We start from the raw sequence: 21,087 nt of genomic DNA on the forward strand, positions 1-21,087 counted from the left end.
AATTCCTATTTATTTTCCTCTTCACAAGGGTATTTAGACACAAGGTCGTTTTTTTTATGTAGGAAAATTCAGCTTCCAAAAAAGGGGTACTCCGGATTGTAACAAAAATAATAATTTGACCTTAGTTTGGAATGATTTCTCGTTAACTGAATGAGGATAGAATAGATTAAATGTACGGAACAGATACTACACTCTGCTTCTAGCCAAATGGCCAAGGTCTCCGTAATATGCCAAGATTCTCCCAAGTAGAGCTGACACTATCTATTTCACTCATTGAACAAGAATCAGGAGGTTAGAACCTGATTCAACCTATATTATGTTTTACCCACTTATTTGAAAATGTAATTTCTAAAAAATGTTATTTTCTAAAAAAAAATTTATTTCTAAAAAAGTGTTATTTCCTTTAAAAAAATGTTATTTCTAAATAAATGTTATTTTCTAAAAAAAAATGCTATTTTTAAAAAATAGTGTTATTTTCTTTTAAAAAATGTTATTTCTAAATAAATGTTATTTTCTAAAAATTGCTATTTCTAAAAAATGTTATTTTCTAAAAAAAAATGTTATTTCGAAAACAGTGTTATTTTCTTTAAAAAAATGTTATTTTCTTTTAAAAATGTTATTTTCTAGAGAAGTGTTATTTTGTAAAAAAAAAAGTTATTTTCTTAAAAGTGTTATTTCTAAAAAAGAGTTGTTTTGTAAAAGAGATGTTATTTTCTAAAAAAATGTTATTTCTAAAAAAAAAAGATGTTATTTTCTAAAAAAAAAATGTTAAAGGCACTCGAGTATAGGGGTCAAAGAGATAGTTGGATTCTCAGTGAAATAATGAAGAATATTATTAGATAATTCTGGTCTAAACTTAAATTTGGTCAAACCTCAGCTCTTTCTCATACAACTTCTTACACAAATCTTTATATATTTTTTTTCTTTTTCAATCAGATTGGAATGTTATTCCCATAATATCATTATATATATATATATATATATATATATATATATATATATATATATATATATATATATATATATATATATATTATTTTTAAAAACCGTAATCTACGGACATGTGTGTTTTGGAGCCCTACTCCTCTTCAGCGTAGCTTGACTGTTGTTAGGATTCGAACCCCGGACCTTATGTATTTCAGTCCAGCGCCCTAACCCATTATGCTATGATGCCATAGAAAATTTACTGTTTAGTTTTTTATCGTTTATCTGTTTTTATATATATATATATATATATATATATATATATATATATATATATATATATATAGGTATGTATATATATATATATATAGGTATGTATATATATATATATTTATATATATATATAGGTATGTATATATATATATATTTATATATATATATATAGGTATGTATATATATATATATTTATATATATATATATAGGTATGTATATATATATATATTTATATATATATATATAGGTATGTATATATATATATATTTATATATATATATATAGGTATGTATATATATATATATTTATATATATATATATAGGTATGTATATATATATATATTTATATATATATATATAGGTATGTATATATATATATATTTATATATATATATATAGGTATGTATATATATATTTATATATATATATATATAGGTATGTATATATATATATTTATATATATATAGGTATATATATATATATATATATATATATATAGGTATGTATATATATATATTTATATATATATATATATAGGTATATATATATATATATATATATATATATATATATATATATAGGTATGTATATATATATATTTATATATATATATATATAGGTATATATATATATATATATATATATATATATATATATAGGTATGTATATATATATATATTTATATATATATGTATGTATATATATATATATAGGTATGTATATATATATATATATATAGGTATGTATATATATATATATTTATATATATATGTATGTATATATATATATATAGGTATGTATATATATATATATATATAGGTATGTATATATATATATATATATATATATATATAGGTATGTATATATATATAGGTATGTATATCTATATATATATATATATATATATATATACTCGGGTTTTTTTTATATTCAAAAGTAATGGACTAATGAATTCAACGAGGTTGTTAGATAGTGCTCAATAAAAAGAGCTGATAATACTTGTTTATTGTTATATAAACATGCTCACATCCCGCTGCTACAAACAGCCACTTGTTTCAATCAAACAACAGATATCATCAGGCAGCGACTTGACTATTCAAAAGTTCAATGAATAACCTATTATTATTCATTGAACTTTTGAATAGTCAAGTCGCTGCCTGATGATATCTGTTGTTTGATTGAAACAAGTGGCTGTTTGTAGCAGCGGGATGTGAGCATGTTTATATAACAATAAACAAGTATTATATATATATATATATATATATATATATATATAGGTATGTATATATATATATATATGTATATATATATATATAGGTATGTATATATATATATATATGTATATATATATATATATAGGTATGTATATATATATATATATATATATATATATATATAGGTATGTATATATGTATATATATATATATAGGTATGTATATATATATATATATATATATATATATATATATAGGTATGTATATATGTATATATATGTATATATATATATATATAGGTATGTATATATATATATATATATAGGTATGTGTATATATATATATATATATATATATATATATATATATATATAGGTATGTATATATATATATATATATATATATATATATAGGTATGTATATATATATATATAGGTATGTATATATATATATATATATATATATATATATAGGTATGTATATATATATATATATATATATATATATATAGGTATGTATATATATATATATATATATATATATATAGGTATGTATATATATATATATATAGGTATGTATATATATATAGGTATGTATATATATATATATATATAGGTATGTATATATATATAGGTATGTATATATATATATATATATATAGGTATGTATATATATATAGGTATGTATATATATATATATATATATAGGTATGTATATATATATATATATAGGTATGTATATGTATATATATATATATATATATATATATATAGGTATGTATATATATATATATATATATATATAGGTATGTATATATATATATATATATATAGGTATGTATATATATATATATATATATATATATATAGGTATGTATATATATATATATAGGTATGTATATATATATATATATATATATATATATAGGTATGTATATATATATATAGGTATGTATATATATATGTATATATATATATATAGGTATGTATATATATATATATATATAGGTATGTATATATATATATATATATATAGGTATGTATATATATATATATATAGGTATGTATATATATATATATATATATAGGTATGTATATATATATATATATATATATAGGTATGTATATATATATATATATATATAGGTATGTATATATATATATATATATATAGGTATGTATATATATATATATATATATATATATATAGGTATGTATATATATATATATATATATAGGTATGTATATATATATATATATATATATATAGGTGTATATATATATATATATATATATATATATATATAGGTATGTATATATATATATATATATATATATATATATATATATATATATATATATATAAATTCATCCACAGACAGAATGTATCACTATATCATTGCCATTCAGTGTGGCTACTTAGCACCACTCCTTAACCAGGTATTGAACATTAACCATCAGGTTAAAAGTCGTCAGTTCTTACCACTAGTCTATGAGATACGCACTAGTAATTGATATCTACAATATTTTTTTATATAAACATTGCTCGCCGCTTTAAAATGCTCAATGTACAAAGAGCTTTGATTTAAGGTAAGAAGAAGCAGATGATATTACCTAAACAGAGTGAAGAGGGGGGTGAACTTTTTTTGAACATTAGTATCTCCAATTATTTGGCCATCTAGTTTATTGTATAATTCTCTGATGTTGAGGATTAAAAATTTTTTATACTTTTTGTTTATTTGTATTTTAGTGATCTCTCTTTTACCATAGATACTGGGTGGACCCCTAGTGCCGGCTTTGAGTTTGTACAATTGGCATTCCAAAAATAATTCCTCCTATTTCTTATTCTATCCGAATGGATCAGGGGAGGATTACAAATTGCATTGTTATGATGAATGAACATATGTATTTATAACCTGAAAGTTTCATTTCTCTGTTGCAGATATTGACGGTGTGAGATTTTAAGAAAGCAACTCCTGTCATGGATGTACCTTAGAAGCAGAGATGCATTATTGAATTCTTGGCAAAAGTATATTAGAATGGTGATAACTATGTAAAAAAATAAATTCTGGAGCAAAAACGGTTACTTGTTTTAATGGTACCATTCTTGTCTTTGTAGCTCTTCAACTTTTTAGTTAAAAAAGCAAAATAAGAGATTTTACTTTTGGAACGATCCTTGTATGTAAACTTCAACGATTTTGTTGTCTGGATGGTTCCTAGTTCTGTAAGAGGAGCATAGAACTGGCCAAACAGTATGATGACCTCAGAAGAAAATTATATCTGGATAATATAAGGTGTATGTGTGCAGAACAGGACGTTAGGGTTTTCATTTAAAAAGCATTTATAAATTATATTATATTATTGAAGCATTTATAAAGTATTATACACGTGTAGTTGTCAGGAAACCAGGTTCTTAGTCATCTGCAGACAAAATCACTCAGATGCTATTATTAATTGTTCCAAAGTCTGGAATGGGCAACATCAAGCAATATCCCACACACTCTCCATACAGTCTGATCCGAAGTGTTGATAGCAGTCACGCTGCATACAGTCAAATCACATCTTACAGCAGTCAAGTCCGGTTTTCCTTGGTCTACCATGCTTTCTAATGCCTGGCATATTATATATTATGGAGTTGATGCAGGCATGAGTTTGAAAAATCCCACACAAAACGATATCCAAACAATAATACGAATAAATAAAAAATAAAATAGACAATGTTTGAAAAGAGAAAATCAATAAAGAACCCATTCAAACGAAAGAAATCATTTAAAACAAAATAGTTTATTTGTGTTGTATCAGTTTGTAGTCTGTAATAAAATTGAATGGAAAAGAAAACAGAAAAAAAGAGTTCAGTGTTTGCCTCAGTTCAGTTTTTGTAAGAAAATGTTTTGTGTACATGTTATTTTAAGCCAAAGTTTTCTTTCGTAAAATGAGCAACAGCTTTTTATATTTTTCTGTTCTATAGAGTTGTAATCTAAATAGAGATTGACAACATTCCTTTTCACTCACTCTGTAGTTTGCACTACCTCTTTAATTCTGACGTGTTCTTTTAGCTGCCAAATACTCGACTCACTGACCTCCAAAATTTTGTTCTTAACTCAACCACTCCTCACATCTGCAAATTAATGTTGTTATATTTTTAAACAACACGTCCCCATGATCTTTAAAAATCTTTCCACATCACATAGTCCAATGCCTAGATCAACACTTACATCTCTAGCCCTTCATACAATAAATTTACCAAAATGATCCAAGATGGTAAAATTAAAGTATTTTGGTAAATTTAATTGTAATTTTTATTTTATTTATATATATATATATATATATATATATATATATATATATATATATATATATATATATATATATATATTCCGGGGTTTTTATTCAAAAGTAATAGACTGGTGAATTCAAGAAGGTTGTTAGATAGTGCTCAATAAAAAGAACTGATAATACTTGTTTATTGTTATATAAACATGTTTACATCCCGCTGCTACAAACAGCCATTTGTTTCAATCAAACAACAGATATCATCAGGCAGCGACTTGACTATTCAAATGTTCAATGAATAATGGATTTTTTTTTTATTAGGTAGGAACTCTTTAAAGGTTGGAGTTAAAAAAATCTTAAAACACAGAACTTTAATTATGTACAGAGGGAGGGGCAATCTAAAGAAAACTAATAAAAAAAATATAATGGAGAGAGAATGATAAGGAGGAGAAAAAAGAAATAGAGAAAGAAAAAAAAATATGGAGAAGGAAAAGAAAAAACCGATATAAAGGGTTATTATAAAGAAAACAAGGGCTAGGAGAGAAAAGAAAGAATGATGAAATATAGTTAAAGAGAGAAAGAGTGAAAGTAAGAATTAATAGGAAGGGAAGTTTAAAATGTTAAGATAATAGAGAAAAAGAGAAAAAGAATTGCGTGTCAACTAATTTATGGACAATTATACATTACAATGACGAGACGCGTTATTACAACAACACAAACAAAAAACACAATCTTAGCGTTAAAAGCATACATGTCAAAAGTGACAGCGAATGTAAGCAACCAACATATTTATCATCTCACATACGTCCACGAGTAATATCAACGCAGTTTAAACATACGTCTACAATTAATTAAGCCCTTTATACTTAATAATATAAGTTTAAAGTTTTCACGTTTTTTTAAATAAATATATAAAAATAATGATAAAACAATATATTAAAATTATTAATAATAATAATAGTAATAATAAAAATAATAATAATAGTAATAATAATAATAATAATAATAATAAAACAGAATAAAATTATTTATTATCTTTTTTATATAACATATTTAGCCATAAAAGGGGATTGAAGAAAGTAAATAAGACTAATAATTAGAATTAACTTAAAACAAACCTAGGAATGAAAATTCTTAAACTTAATTAAAAAGCACTTCCCTATTAGTAACATATTACATAAAATTTTCAATAAAAATACAATAAAACTTAGTTATAGCTGTAATGAAAACCTTGAAAAAATAATTAAAAAACATAATAACAAAATATTAAACAAAAATAACACACCCATTGCTACCGAAGGATGTAACTGTAGAATTAAATCGAAATGCCCTCTTAAAGGAAATTGTCAAATTACTTCTGTAGTGTACCAAGCAACTATTTCTACTAAGGAAAATCCGAATGAAAAAAAATATTACATAGGAATGACAAATAACAAATTTAAAGAAAGATTTACCGGTCACAAGTGCTCTTTTGAAAATAATGAGTACAAAAATAGAACTTCCTTGTCTAAATATTACAATGAACTAGTAGAGCAAGGTTACTCCCCAATAGTAAATTGGAACATTTTAAAGAAAGCTAAAACCTGTTCATCTTTAAACTCACCTTGCTACCTATGTCTTTATGAGAAATTGTTTATACTTACGTTTAGAGAAAGAGATAAATTATTAAATAAGAAGCATGAAAATTCAATTAATTGCAAACATTATAAAAGCCATCTTTTAAATAATTTAGTTTAGATATAAAATTTAAATAAATTTAAAATTGTCACTGATTTCTATAATATATTAAAATCCTATTAATATACTTTCTCCTCGCCTGATTTCATTCATAACTTCTCCTATCTTATATACCTGTGTGTCTATGTGGATATGTAAGTGTCTATGTGTTTATTTTATGATTGTGTGTACTTATGTATATATATATATATATATATATATATATATATATATATTTTTTTTTTATTTTGTACACCCTCCTTTGTTGTGTATTCCCCTAATAATGTTTATTCAATCCATTTATATGCATTTATGTGTGTATGCATCTATCTGTACTCTTGTCAAATAATGTTTATTCGTTTGTATTTATATATGTGTGTTATGTGAATATACATATTTATGTGTGTATATATATATATATGTGTGTGCGTGCGTTGTTGTATATTAGTATATGACTGTGTGCGTATATTTGTGTATTTTTATGTATGTATGTGTATACATATGATTATATATATATATATATATCTGTATGTCTGTTGGTTATTTGTGGGTATATACATATGTTTTTTATTATTTTTTAATTTTATTACTATCTACCTGTGTGTTGTTATTTTGAGTATTTTGTCGATTTAATTACTTCTTTTTCCTGAATATATTTATATATTTATATGTAAGTGTACTTGTATCTATGTTTTTATTCATACTGTCTTGAATGAGTTAAATTGTGTTTTAATATAACTTTATAATTATACTTAACTAGCTTAAACTTTCAACTTAATAGTATAGAGTTACACCTTTATATATAGATATATATATATATATATATATATATATATATATGTATTGTATTCTTTTTATCTACATAAATATTAGTAGATTATTCTTTCTAATTATTAGTCTTATTTACTTTCTTCAATCCCCTTTTATGGCTAAATATGTTATATAAAAAAGATAATAAATATTAATTTTATTCTGTTTTATTATTATTATTATTATTATTATTATTATTATTATTATTATTTTTACTATTACTATTATTATTATTTTTATTATTACTATTATTATTATTAATAATAATTTTAATACATTGTTTTATCATTATTTTTATATATTTATTTAAAAAAACGTGAAAACTTTAAACTTATATCATTTAGTATAAAGGGCTTAATTAATTGTAGACTATGTTTAAACTGCGTTGATATTACTCGTGGACGTATGTGAGATGATAAATATGTTGGTTGCTTACATTCGCTGTCACTTTTGACATGTACGCTTTTAACGCTAAGATTGTGTTTTTTGTTTGTGTTGCTGTAATAACGCGTCTCGTCATTATAATGTATAATTGTCCATAAATTAGTTGACACGCAATTCTTTTTCTCTTTTTCTCTATTATCTTAACATTTTAAACTTCCCTTCCTATTAATTCTTACTTTCACTCTTTCTCTCTTTAACTATATTTCATCATTCTTTCTTTTCTCTCCTAGCCCTTGTTTTCTTTATAACAACCCTTTATATCGGTTTTTTCTTTTTCTTCTCCATATTTTTTTTTCTCTATTTCTTTTTTCTCCTCCTCATCATTCTCTCTCCATTATATTTTTTTTTGTTAGTTTTCTTTAGATTGCCCCTCCCTCTGTACATAATTAAAGTTCTGTGTTTTAAGATTTTTTTAACTCCAACCTTTAAAGAGTTCCTACCTAATAAAAAAAAAAAAAAAAAATCCATTATTCATTGAACATTTGAATAGTCAAGTCGCTGCTTGATGATATCTGTTGTTTGATTGAAACAAATGGCTGTTTGTAGCAGCGGGATGTAAACATGTTTATATAACAATAAAGATTGTTCAGGAACCTACCCGTGTGCCCGATAATGACGGCCAGTATGCGAGCCTACTAGACCTTTTTCTCACAACTTGCCCTGAACTATGTTCAGTTTCTGTTCTGTCGCCTCTTGGATCTTCCGACCACTCTGTTGTATCAATTAAGATAAAAATGAAATGTAATAAGTCCCCAGACGTGCCACTTCATCGTACAGTATATCGATACACTAAGGCTGACTGGGATAGCTTCCGTACATTTATATCTGATCTACCTCTGCATTCCATGTTTAAAAAGGATGTGTCCTCTATAGTATTAGACCTAACTGAATGGTTAATTGTAGGTATTGACCATTTCATACCCTCTAAAAAGTTTCAGCAAAAACCTAACAGCCAGCCATGGTTCTCTCCAGAATGTGCTGCTGCCATTGCGCACAGAAATCACTTTTTCCACTGCTTCAAACGTAATAGATGTATGGAAACTAAAGCCGTTTTCAGGACTGCCAGCAACCATTGTAAGAAAGTAATAAGGAACGCAAGAGAGTTGTATGCTCAATCTGTTAAGTCCAAAGTAGCTGAGCAGCGGCTTGGTTCCCACCAGTTTTGGCAAATAGCAAACAGAATCCTGAACAGAAGCGTGTGCTCCATCCCAACTATTATCAATGGACCTGAGGTAATCTCGTCAGCATCAGACAAAGCCAAACTCTTTGTCAAGAACTTTGCAGCTAATTCTACCCTTTGCGACCAAGACCGCCAACCCCCAATATTTCCTCCTGTATCAGAAAACACGCTATGTGATATACGTATATCTGTACGTGATGTTGCCAAGCTAATCAAAAACCTTGATTCCAGTAAAGCAACTGGCCCTGATGGTATTCCAATTATAGTACTCAAAAAACTTCAACCTGAACTAGCGCCCATACTTACAAAACTGTTTAAACGTTGTCTTAAGGAGAATAGTTTCCCATCTCCCTGGAAAATCTCATCAGTATGCCCTGTATTTAAGAATTCAGGTGATCGCTCATCCCCCTCTCAGTACAGGCAAATAAGTCTCCTGTGCGTCATGAGTAAGTTGCTAGAATCTGTGTTAAATACAGAAGTAATCAAACATCTCAACAAAAATAACCTTCTTAGTGACACTCAATATGGTTTCCGTTCTGCTAGATCTACAGCAGATGTCCTTACAGTTATATCGCATAGGATTAGCAAATCTCTCGACGGTGGCAATCTTTCTAGGGCAATTGCTCTTGACATATCTAAAGTCTTTGATAGGGTATGGCATAAAGGTTTACTTCATAAGATCGCTAGCTATGGTATAGCTGGAAAAGTCTTCTCAATTATTAAATCATTTCTTTCTGATAGGTTCATAAGAGTAGTAGTTGAGGGGCAAAAATCAGAAGCTCACAGTATTAATGCCGGTGTCCCTCAGGGATCCATCCTGGGCCCAACTCTTTTCCTGATCTACATTAATGATCTTCCAAATCATATCCTTACATCATTTGTAGACATTTATGCTGACGACACTACCATTTATGGTACCACATCTAAGACAGTAAACGAGCAAGTACTCTCCAATTCTCTCTCCTCTGATCTTGAGCATGTAGTACAATGGGGAAAGGAGTGGCTGGTTACTTTTAATGCATCTAAAACCAAGCTTCTCTCTTTACATCATCAACATTTTAATCCACATTTGTCATCAATTGAAATGAATGGCTCTCGTCTTCAGGAGGCCTCAAGTTTTGACAAGCTTCTGGGCTTGACCATTACTCCTGATCTTAAATGGAACACGTATATCAAATCTGCTGCCAAGGCCGCTGGAAAAATGGTGGGATCTTTCTATCGATCCAGTAGATATCTCACTGCTGATGCTATTCTCTATCTATATAAGAGCCAGGTACGTCCAAGGATGGAATACTGTTGCCACATCTGGGCAGGAGCTGCTAGAAAGGACTTGTCCTGCCTTGATAGAGTTCAAAATAGACTTCGTAGCCTCGTAGGAGATGTCCTTTTCTCCTCCTTACAACCTCTATCTCACAGAAGAGATGTTGCGAGTTTGTCTCTGATGTATCGTTATTTTCATGGAAAGTGTTCAACTGAGCTTCAATCTATGGTCCCCCCTCGCCAAACTTTCACAAGAAACACTCGTCTAGCTGTAAACACTATCAATAATTTCCCCCACTCTTTATCTGTGCCTAAACCTAAACATAGATTCCATGAACAAAGCTTCTTTCTTAGAACTGCACGCCTGTGGAATTGTCTTCCGTTTTCCTGCTTTCCGGCTGACTACAATATGGTTGTGTTCAAGTCTAAGGTAAATAAGTTCTTGATGAGCCGTTCCATATAAGTTATTAAATTTACCAACTTTTCATTACTAATGATTACTATATTGACCAACTTCTACTGTACACTCTTTAACCCTTATCCTTGAGTGGCCTCTGGGCCTTGATAATGTGGTGATACCTTTGTAAAAAAAAAAAAAAATAAATAAATAAACAAGTATATATATATATATATATATATATATATATATATAAAATAAAAATTACAATTAAATTTACCAAAATGATCCAAGATGGTAAAATTAAAGTATAATATAAATATTAAAGAATTAATATTTATAAAGTTATCTCAGCCAGATGTAAAAGCTTGATAAAACCAAATAGGAGATAGAGCTTATAATACGAGCAAACAGTTAATAAAACATGTTAAAAAACACTTTGAAAAATCTTCCAATTACGGGATTTCCTTGGATTTTACTTGTGCAAATGGAAACTCAATTAACTTTCTTGAAGTTATATATTTGGATTTTACCGTCACTGGATTATTTATCTTCCACCAGACTATCCATTCACGTGTATTTACCTTTTTCTTCACCATATTCCCTCTGCTTCACTTTTTTGTTATCAATTAAGATCTTTGACTTACTTGTTTCATCAAATACTTTTGCATGCAAAATCCGATCCTGCATTTTGCTAATTCCTACCCTCTGATGAGAAGGAAAGTATTTCTTCGAAACTCCGCGGATTAAGGACTATCTACTTATCAAGTGTTTCCTTTTCAGATTAAATATGTTTTTAACTCTTTTTCAAAGTGTTTTTTAACATGTTTTATTAACTGTTTGCTCGTATATATATATATATATATATATATATATATATATATATATATATATATATATATATATATAAATTCACCTGTCATCCCTTTTTTAAAAGATGAAATCGCTCAATCGTCCAAGGTCCACAGAGTTTTATAATTACAGTAGTAAAAATTAGTAACAAAATACAGTACAGTATATAATACACATGTATATAATCAAATAACATTATGAATAACATCATAAGGCGTAGCTAGGGACCGGAAAAACATCATATTCTACATCCTAGCTTGAAAAAAAACGTATCCTACGGCCACCGTATCCCAGAGTTCTACTGTATATAGATTAACATTTTATTTTTGTTTACCCTTGATTTTTGCATGCCTCATATTAAAGCTATCTTCTTGGGTGACATGTTAAATGATTTTTTTTTTTTTTTTTTTTTTTTTTTTGCAAAGGCATCACCACTTACCTAGGCCAAGAGGCCACTCGAGGATAAGGGTTAAAAAAGTGTTCAGTAGACAATTGGACAATAAAGTAATCGTTAGTAATGGAAATTCAGTAAATTTGTTAACTTATATGGAATGGCTCATCAAAAACTTGTTTACGTTAGACTTAAAGACAACCATATTGTAGTCAGCTGGAAAGACAATTCCATAGGCGTGCAGTTCTAAAAAAGAAGCTTTGTTCATGGAATCTACGTTTAGGTTTAGGCACAGATAAAGAGTGGGGGAAATTATTGATAGTGTTTTCTGCTAGATGGGTGTTTCTTGTGAAATTTTGGCCCGGGGGACCATAGATTGGAGCTCAGTCGAGCACTTACCATGAAAATAACGATAAAGCAGAGACAAACTCGTAATATCTCTTCTGTGAGAAAGCGGTTGCTGGGAAGAGAAAAGGACATCTCCTACGAGGCTACGAAGTCTATTTTGAACTCTATCAAGGCAGGACAAGTCCTTTCTAGCAGTTCCTGCCCAGATGTGGCAACAGTACTCTATCCTTAGACATACCTGGCTCTTATATAGATAGAGAATTGCATCAGCAGTGAGATATCTACTGAATCGATAGAAGGATCCCACCATCTTTCCAGCGGCCTTGGCAACGAATTTAATGTATGTGTTCCATTTCAGATCAGGAGTAAAGAAGCTTGTCAAAACATGAGGCCTCCCCAAGACAAGAGCCATTCATTTCGATTGGTGGCAGCTGGGCAACAGAGCGTTGATGATGTAAAGATAGAAGCTTGGTTTTAGATGCATTGAAAGTAACCAGCCACTTTTTCCCCCATTGTACCACGTGCTCAAGATCAAAGGAGAGAGAATCGGAGAGAACTTGGTCGTTTACGTTGTGGTTTGCGAATTACTGTGTTGCTTGGAAACGGTTTGGGAAGCTGCTGCTAATGTTTACTTCTAGGCATACTTAGTGTCTCTTTTAGTCTATGTTCACTTTACCACCTTGCATGGTAGTGAGACATAGTCCTTAAATGCTTCTGATCAGCAACAGCTTTGGTATTAATAACTGTGGTATTGTCAAGTCAATGTGCAGCTGCAAACTGGAAGGCGGAATCCCTTCAACCTATTGTATACCTCCCTTCTCAGGGAAGACTCAACGTCTTCTTTTTCTTTTTTTTTTTTACAAGGTGGTTACCACTTATCAAGGCCCGAAAGCCACTCAGGAATAAAGGTTATTGCATGTACAATACGTTAGTGTGGAGATTTAATAAAAGTGTCTACTTAAGGGGGCGGTTCATCAGGAATTTGTTTACGTTGGACTTGAAGACATCCAGGTTGTAGTAAGGTGGGAAGCAGGCAGACGGAACAGAGTTCCACAGGCGTGCAGTTCTAAGAAAGAAGCTTTGTTCATGGAATCTACGTTTTGATTTAGGCACAGATAAAGAGTGGGGAAAAATTTTGACAGTGGTTTCAGCTAGACGGGTGTTTTTCGTGAAAGATTGGTGAGGGGGGACCAGAGATTGGAGTTCAGACGAGCACCTGCCATGGAAATAACGATAAAACAAAGATAGGCTCGCAACGTCTCTTCTGTGGGAGAGAGGTTGCAGGGAAGAGAAAAGGGCATCCCCCACTAAGCCACAAAGTCTATTTTGTACTCTGTCAAGGCAGGATAGGCTGTTTTTAGCAGCTCCTGCCCAGATATGGCAGCAGTATTCTATCCTTGGACGTACTTGGCTTTTATATAGATAGAGAATTGCATCAGTAGTGAGATATCTTCTGGAGCGGTAGAAGGATCTCACCATCTTTCCAGCGACCTTAGCAACAGACTTGATGTACGTGTTCCATTTCAGATCAGGAGTAAAGGTCAAGCCCAGAAGCTTGTCAAAACATGGGGCTTCTCCTAGACGAGAGCCATCCATTTCAATTGATGCCAGATGGGGATCAGAGCGTTGATGATATAAAGATAGGAGCTTGATTTTAGATGCATTAAAAGTGACCAGCCACTTCTTCTCCCACTGTACCACACACTCGAGATCAGAGGAGAGAGAATCAGAGAGAACTTTGTCACTTACAGCCTTTGATGTGTTGCCATAGATGGTCGTGTCATCAGCATAGATGTCAACGAATGATTTAAGTATGTGTTTAGGGAAATCATTGATGTAAATCAAGAAGAGAGTTGCGCCCAGGATGGACCCCTGAGAAACTCCAGAATTAATACTCTGGGCCTCTGATTTTTGTCCATCGACCACTACTCTTATGAGTCTATCAGAGAGAAATGATTTAATGATTGAGAAAACATTTCCAGTTATACCGTAGCTGGAAATCTTGTGAAGTAGGCCTTTATGCCATACCTTGTCAAAGGCCTTTGATATGTCAAGAGCAATTGCCCTAGAAAGGAAGCCTTTGTCAAGAGATTCACTAATCCTATGAGATATAACTGTTAACACATCTGCGGTAAATCTTGCAAAATGAAAACCATATTGCGCGTCACTAAGAAGGTTATTTCTGCTGAGGTGGTTGACTATTTCTCTATTTAATATGGATTCCAGCAACTTACTCATGACATACAGGAGACTTATTGGTCTGTACTGAGAGGGAGATGACTTTTCATCTGAATTCTTAAATACAGGGCATACTGATGAGGTTTTCCAGGGTGTTGGAAAGCACTTCTCCTTAAGGCAACGTTTAAACAGTTTCGTAAGTATGGGAGCAAGTTCTGGTTGAAGCGTTTTTCAATTTGAATATATCATCACATGCCGATCATCATCCTCTTACTGCGTCAATCATCTTCATTCTATGACTAGAAACACCTGCAATTAATTGCTTTACAAGAACGTAAAGGATGAAGGAATAAACGATTTGAAGAAAGAACCTTTTATTGACTGAGTTTGTGGACTTTTTATCATGCATGCAATAAGAAGGGGGGGGAGCTATGAAACCTCTCCACCCACTGATCTCTCTCCCTCTCACCTCTGATGTCATGTCATCTAGTTTCACCTTGTGTCATCCATTTCTCCATGACTTGGGACACTTGCGATTAATGTTTTGCAACAGCACTAAGAATGAAGACATCGTCGATTTGAAGAAAGAACCTTCATTGACAGTGTCGGTGAGCTTTCTTTTCTCCCAGCAGCAAGGGGGACGTTCTTGGACTATAGGGTTCATTGTTTTAATGCAACCGTTCCCTCCTTCCCTTATCTTTCTCACAGGTAATGTCACATCCGTTTTCAATAAACGGCAGGGTTCAGATAGCATTTGAATGCGTTCACTGACCCGTGTCGACATCACCCCATGAACTAAAATCACAAGATGAATACTAGCAAACATAATCACTTACTATTTAATAAACTGTGCTTCATTGGAAATTTTTTATTGGTGGATACATTAGGGTTTTATATGCTCGGTATCTCAGATGGCTTTGTCCTGTACAGTATGCCATCTCTTGTATCAACTCCATAACACACCCAGATATATCAGGCCGTTGGGTGCATGGTAGAGTAACAAAGATCTGGCTTGAATGACTGATATGCAGAAATGACTCGCCCTTCCAGCCACTCCCAGCTGACTACTAATCTTATTTTCGCACCCCCTCTTTTTTCAGTGAATCCTTATCTTTTCTTCACATTATCCGAAGTCTTAGCTGGGGTGTGGGATTAGTCATAGTATCATATTAGGAAACGCTTCTTACTTTGTTTTTTTTTCTTTTTTTTTGATAGGGGGGGGGGTGTTGATTAAATCTATATATATAAAAGCGAAAATGTGTGTGTGTATGTATGTTCACCTTTTTTGTGTATGTCCGAGAAAAGCTTTTTTCCGAGAAGCGATCGATCGACTCACTTCTTAAAACTTTTTATATCACGTCTAAATGATAATATCTATGAGTTAACAACGGAGGTCGCCTGTCTATTTAATTTGCTCGACTTTGAAAAGATAAATATTCAACATTTTTCTATTGCCGCATGTGCATTAAGCTTTTTCGTATAATAAAAGCAAAACTAATTCTGGCGGCATTTTTCCGGTCATGATCGCCGGAAATGTCCGAAAGCAATCAGCTTTGATCAATGTGGAGTTTCTCCTTATATCAGACGATTGCTATTCAATTTGGACAATCTCCTTTTTATGGGGAGCTGGTTTTCCCCACAACATCTTGGGGAAACAAAAAAAAAAAATTCTGCCCTGCAGTAAATAAAATACTGCCCCGCAGTCAAAGTTGACCTAATTAAATATGGGCACCTGCCAAGTTTTAATACTTAAATAAATTTAAACATGTTTCCGTTACTATTTCGTGGTGGCCCAGTGGTTAACGTCGCAGATTTTTTTTCACAATTTAATTTCCAACTTCGACTCAAGGGTTCGAGTTTGATCCTTCATATTTACATATCAAAGCTTTTTTTTTTATTTTACCCCCCCTCCCCCCCCTCGACACAAACACCCGGGTGTTTTGATTTACCTAAAACCACACACACTTCCAAACAACCAAGCAATGCTGGGTACCCCCCCCCCCGCTAGTATTAAATAAAAATAAAGGCAGGACGTTAGTATGATGCTCACTTTATCTTAGTATAAAACTCTGTGTATATGTAATATATGCATAACAGTAAGAAACATAGGTACTACGGAGTATTGTAGACTGAGGAAGACCTGCTTGAGTGCGTAAAAAGTGACTTAACTGTATCCATATTATCTGGAGTCTTTGGGTGGGGGTGAAGGAGCACTCTCTAGTATCACAGTAGGAGGTGCTTCTTTCTTTTTTTTGGTCATTGATTAAATAAAATCGGGACATCAATACCATGTTCACTTCACTCTTACATTAAACTCTCACGGTATATGTGCTTTCATTCTGAACCTTGATTGAAGTGAGTGTTCCTAGCGATGGCGGACTGAACAGAGCTGAAAGAGAGAAACAGACCAAATACCAAGGTCTCATGTATGATATGAAATTGGAATCTTAAGGAGATATCAATCATACCAGTTATTATAGGTGCTACAGGGCTTATGAAGAAGAACCTGAAGTCCTACCTAACTAATATTCCTGGTGAACCAAGTGCAAAAGAGATCCAGACAATTGCACTTAAGGGAACAGCGAGGATACTAAAAAGAGCTCTCGGTTGGTTTCAATAAAAAGCGGGGCAATGTTGGCAGCTGGTTTGGCTGCCCCATACCCAGCATTACAATCTTCAAAGGAAGAAAAATGAAACAAAAAAAAAAAAAATGTCATAACAATAAGAAATTAGGATGTACAACAGGTCTGGATACACCAGGTGCTGGAGAGTGTGGTAGATTAAGGAAGACCCTAGACTGCTATCAACCTTTTTGATTGAACTGCATAAAGAGCAGGTGTAGGATGCTATAGGGTGTTGTGTACCCTGGTGTCTGGGACACTTGCAGCATCTTAAATACTAAAACATCATCATTATGATGATGATGATCATCATCATCATATGTTTAGAAAACAATCTTCTTCATCATCACAATCATGATGATAAAGAAGAAGATTGTTTTCTGAATATTTAATGATGTTATTTGTTTTTTTTTTATACTAAGGAGTCACTGCTTATCAAAGCCCAAATGCCACTCGAGGATAAGGGTTAAAGAGTTTATCAGGTGGATGGTGAGACACTGTGACGATTGGTAGTGGCGTAAATTGGGTAGAATTTATTATTTAAGAGTACAACTGAACTAAAACTTGTTTACATAGAACTTGAAAACGACCATGTTATTGTCAGCTAGGAAGTAGCCCCACAATATTGTGTTCTACAGGTGAGTAGTTCTAGGAAAAAACTATGTACATGGAACTTTCATTTAGTTTTAGGCACAGTAAGACAAATTGTTAACAGTAGTTGTAACTAGTCTGTTTTGATTTTTCACCAGGGTGGGGGGAGGGAGGGACTATATATTGAAGCTCAGTCGAGCACCTGTCTTTTTTTTGTTTCTTTATTTTGTGTGCCATTTTTTTTTTTTTTTTTACATCTTTTTTGTTTCTTTTTCTTGTGTACCATTTTTTTCACATCTTTTCTTCTTCTATTTTTACCAACAGGTGCACACAGATCAAGACATACTCTTGGGATAATGCACAAGTAGTGTTAGTGGGCAACAAATGTGACTTGGAAGAAGAGCGTGTTGTGTCCACTGAACGAGGTAAACAGTTGGCTGATCAGTTAGGTAAGTCTTTCAAGAAAACTTGAAAATATATCAAGACACAACTTAGTGTCCAACTAAAGGAGCTATTAAAGCTCAATTTACCTGAATAAGTATAAAAATAATAATGGAATTTGTATTATTCTTATTGTTCGCACTTATCTCGAGTGTCATTCTCACCATATTTTGGGCTCATGTAACCTCTGACCTTCTTTAGATGTATCGTGTCAAACTTAAATATTTGCACAGAATTTTGAACAGAACCCTTTATTAAATCCACGGGGGTAGAATGCTCTCATTCTGTCAGTCATAACCAGGTAGAAGTCTTAAGTGATTACTAGGCTTATGACATGAGAATATTCTTATCCTTGTTTTGACTCTCGAGTATATACCTGACACAGTTAGACACAGTTAATCAATCGAGGACCACATCACTCTACCTAAAAATATATGATATTAACTGATATATATTCAAGAATCAAAATAATGAAAAGAATATTCTTTTGTCATAGCCCTAGTAATTAATAATTGTATTTTTAATATCGTCCATATTGAAGATTGAACCTTTAACCTTCAGAAAAGTCTCATTTAGGGCTGAAATTACCTAGTATTTTATCTGTTACGCCATGGGTCTGCAATGGAATAATGCAGTTCAAAATCGCTGAACATTTTCTCTCACTTCTCTCTGCTTCTTTCTTCACTTTCAGTCCTAAGTCAGCATATTTTCAGATATTAAATAATCTTCATTAATTCTTTTTCGTCAATGAAAATATATATAATACATAGGTTCACGTTTTCTTATTGAGATAGATTTGCTTATTGCACTGCAATAACCACTCGTTCTGTTTCTCATAGATTGTGAGTTTGATCCTCACCAAATTTGTGATTTCAGCATTTCCTTAATTTAAAAGATGGACCATTTTTATGACAGAAATAAAGCAATTCAGGGTCACATCCAGAATCATCATGTCTACTATGTGATATTATAAAGTGAACTTGAGATGGACTTGAGTCCCTAAGTGATGAGGGGGGGGGGATAGACAAAGGAATAGGAAGTGTTCTACAATAAACAAGAGATAGGAAGTAACAAACAATGAATCTGTAGGTATTTTTAGATCAAGCCTGCAGATTTGACAGTGACAATACAAGCCTACAGATGAGAAGGGAAGAGCAGCTTCTGGGGGGTGGGGGCGACTTCAGATACCAACACAGAGAGTTAGTTGACAACTAGATGCCCTTTGCGGCGGATGGGAGTTGACTGCGACAATGGTTGGACAGTTTTTAGAGTTGACTCCAAAACAGAAATAGAGACGAATTGCGACTAAATGACGATCCGGCCATGAGAAGAATAGTTGAATGAAAAATCCACGACACACAACGTTGGGAGTTGGCGATCTCTCGGGGGCCACACACGTTTGGTCACAACTACATAGGTCTCCACATTGTCACATCTGAAAGTTTCATGCACCCTTAGGCATAAAATAGAAAATATTACTATTCTCAACCTCTGGATGGGCAGTATGATCTTTTTTTTTTTTAAGACTAATGAATCACCACTTACCAAGGACTTGAAAATGACCATCTTAGAGCATATCTGACTCATATTCCAGTAATTATAGTCACAATTAGATTCATGAAAAAGAATTTCAAAATGTCAAATATACCCGGTGAACCAAGTGCATTAGAGATGCAAACAATTGCACTTAAAGGGACGGTTAGCATCTTAAATCGACATTCCAGTTGGAATGTTTAAGATAGCGGATGAATATCTAGCAACTAATAGAATGCCCCTTCCTCAACTTGAACAAAATAATAAGAACATTTTTAAAAAGTCAAGGATCACACCATTTTTCCAGCAACATTTTTCATAGCAAAAGCTGCCCAGTATCTCCTTTGTTAATTAATATTTTTCCAACATAAATAATTTAAATATAATTATACGTCCGACTAACAGATCAAGCCCTTCATTGTTGAGGTTCCTAGATCTTGGAAAACCTTCTAGTTTAATAGTTTGTTTCCTTGGCTGCTAGACTTTGGAATTCCCTCCTTATGCCCAGCTTCCCTGTCATTAATGCCAGAAAGCCTTCTACTCTAATAGTTTCTTCCTTCAGACTGCTAGACTTTGGAGTTCTCTCCCTGTTTCTTGTTTCCATGACTGTACTAATCCGCAGTAGTTTAAATGTAATGTAA

At 31.5% G+C, this 21,087-nt stretch overlaps 1 protein-coding gene across 11 annotated transcripts in view; it reads left to right on the top strand.

Annotated features, from left to right (window-relative positions):
• The window catches only part of LOC145296688 (ras-related protein Rab-3), a 411,003-nt gene that overhangs the window by 382,007 nt on the left and 7,909 nt on the right, over window positions 1–21,087 (top strand). For all 11 annotated transcript variants that reach the window (XM_080142647.1, XM_080142650.1, XM_080142649.1 and 8 more), the window contains one exon: window positions 18,797–18,921. In XM_080142647.1, coding sequence (XP_079998773.1) covers window positions 18,797–18,921 — 125 coding nt within the window. The remainder of the gene's footprint in view (window positions 1–18,796; window positions 18,922–21,087) is intronic.

The sequence above is a fragment of the Euprymna scolopes genome, chromosome 17 (genome assembly GCF_053919585.1).
Source record: "Euprymna scolopes isolate OS-2025 chromosome 17, ASM5391958v1, whole genome shotgun sequence".
In the NCBI taxonomy this organism is placed as follows: domain Eukaryota; kingdom Metazoa; phylum Mollusca; class Cephalopoda; order Sepiida; family Sepiolidae; genus Euprymna; species Euprymna scolopes.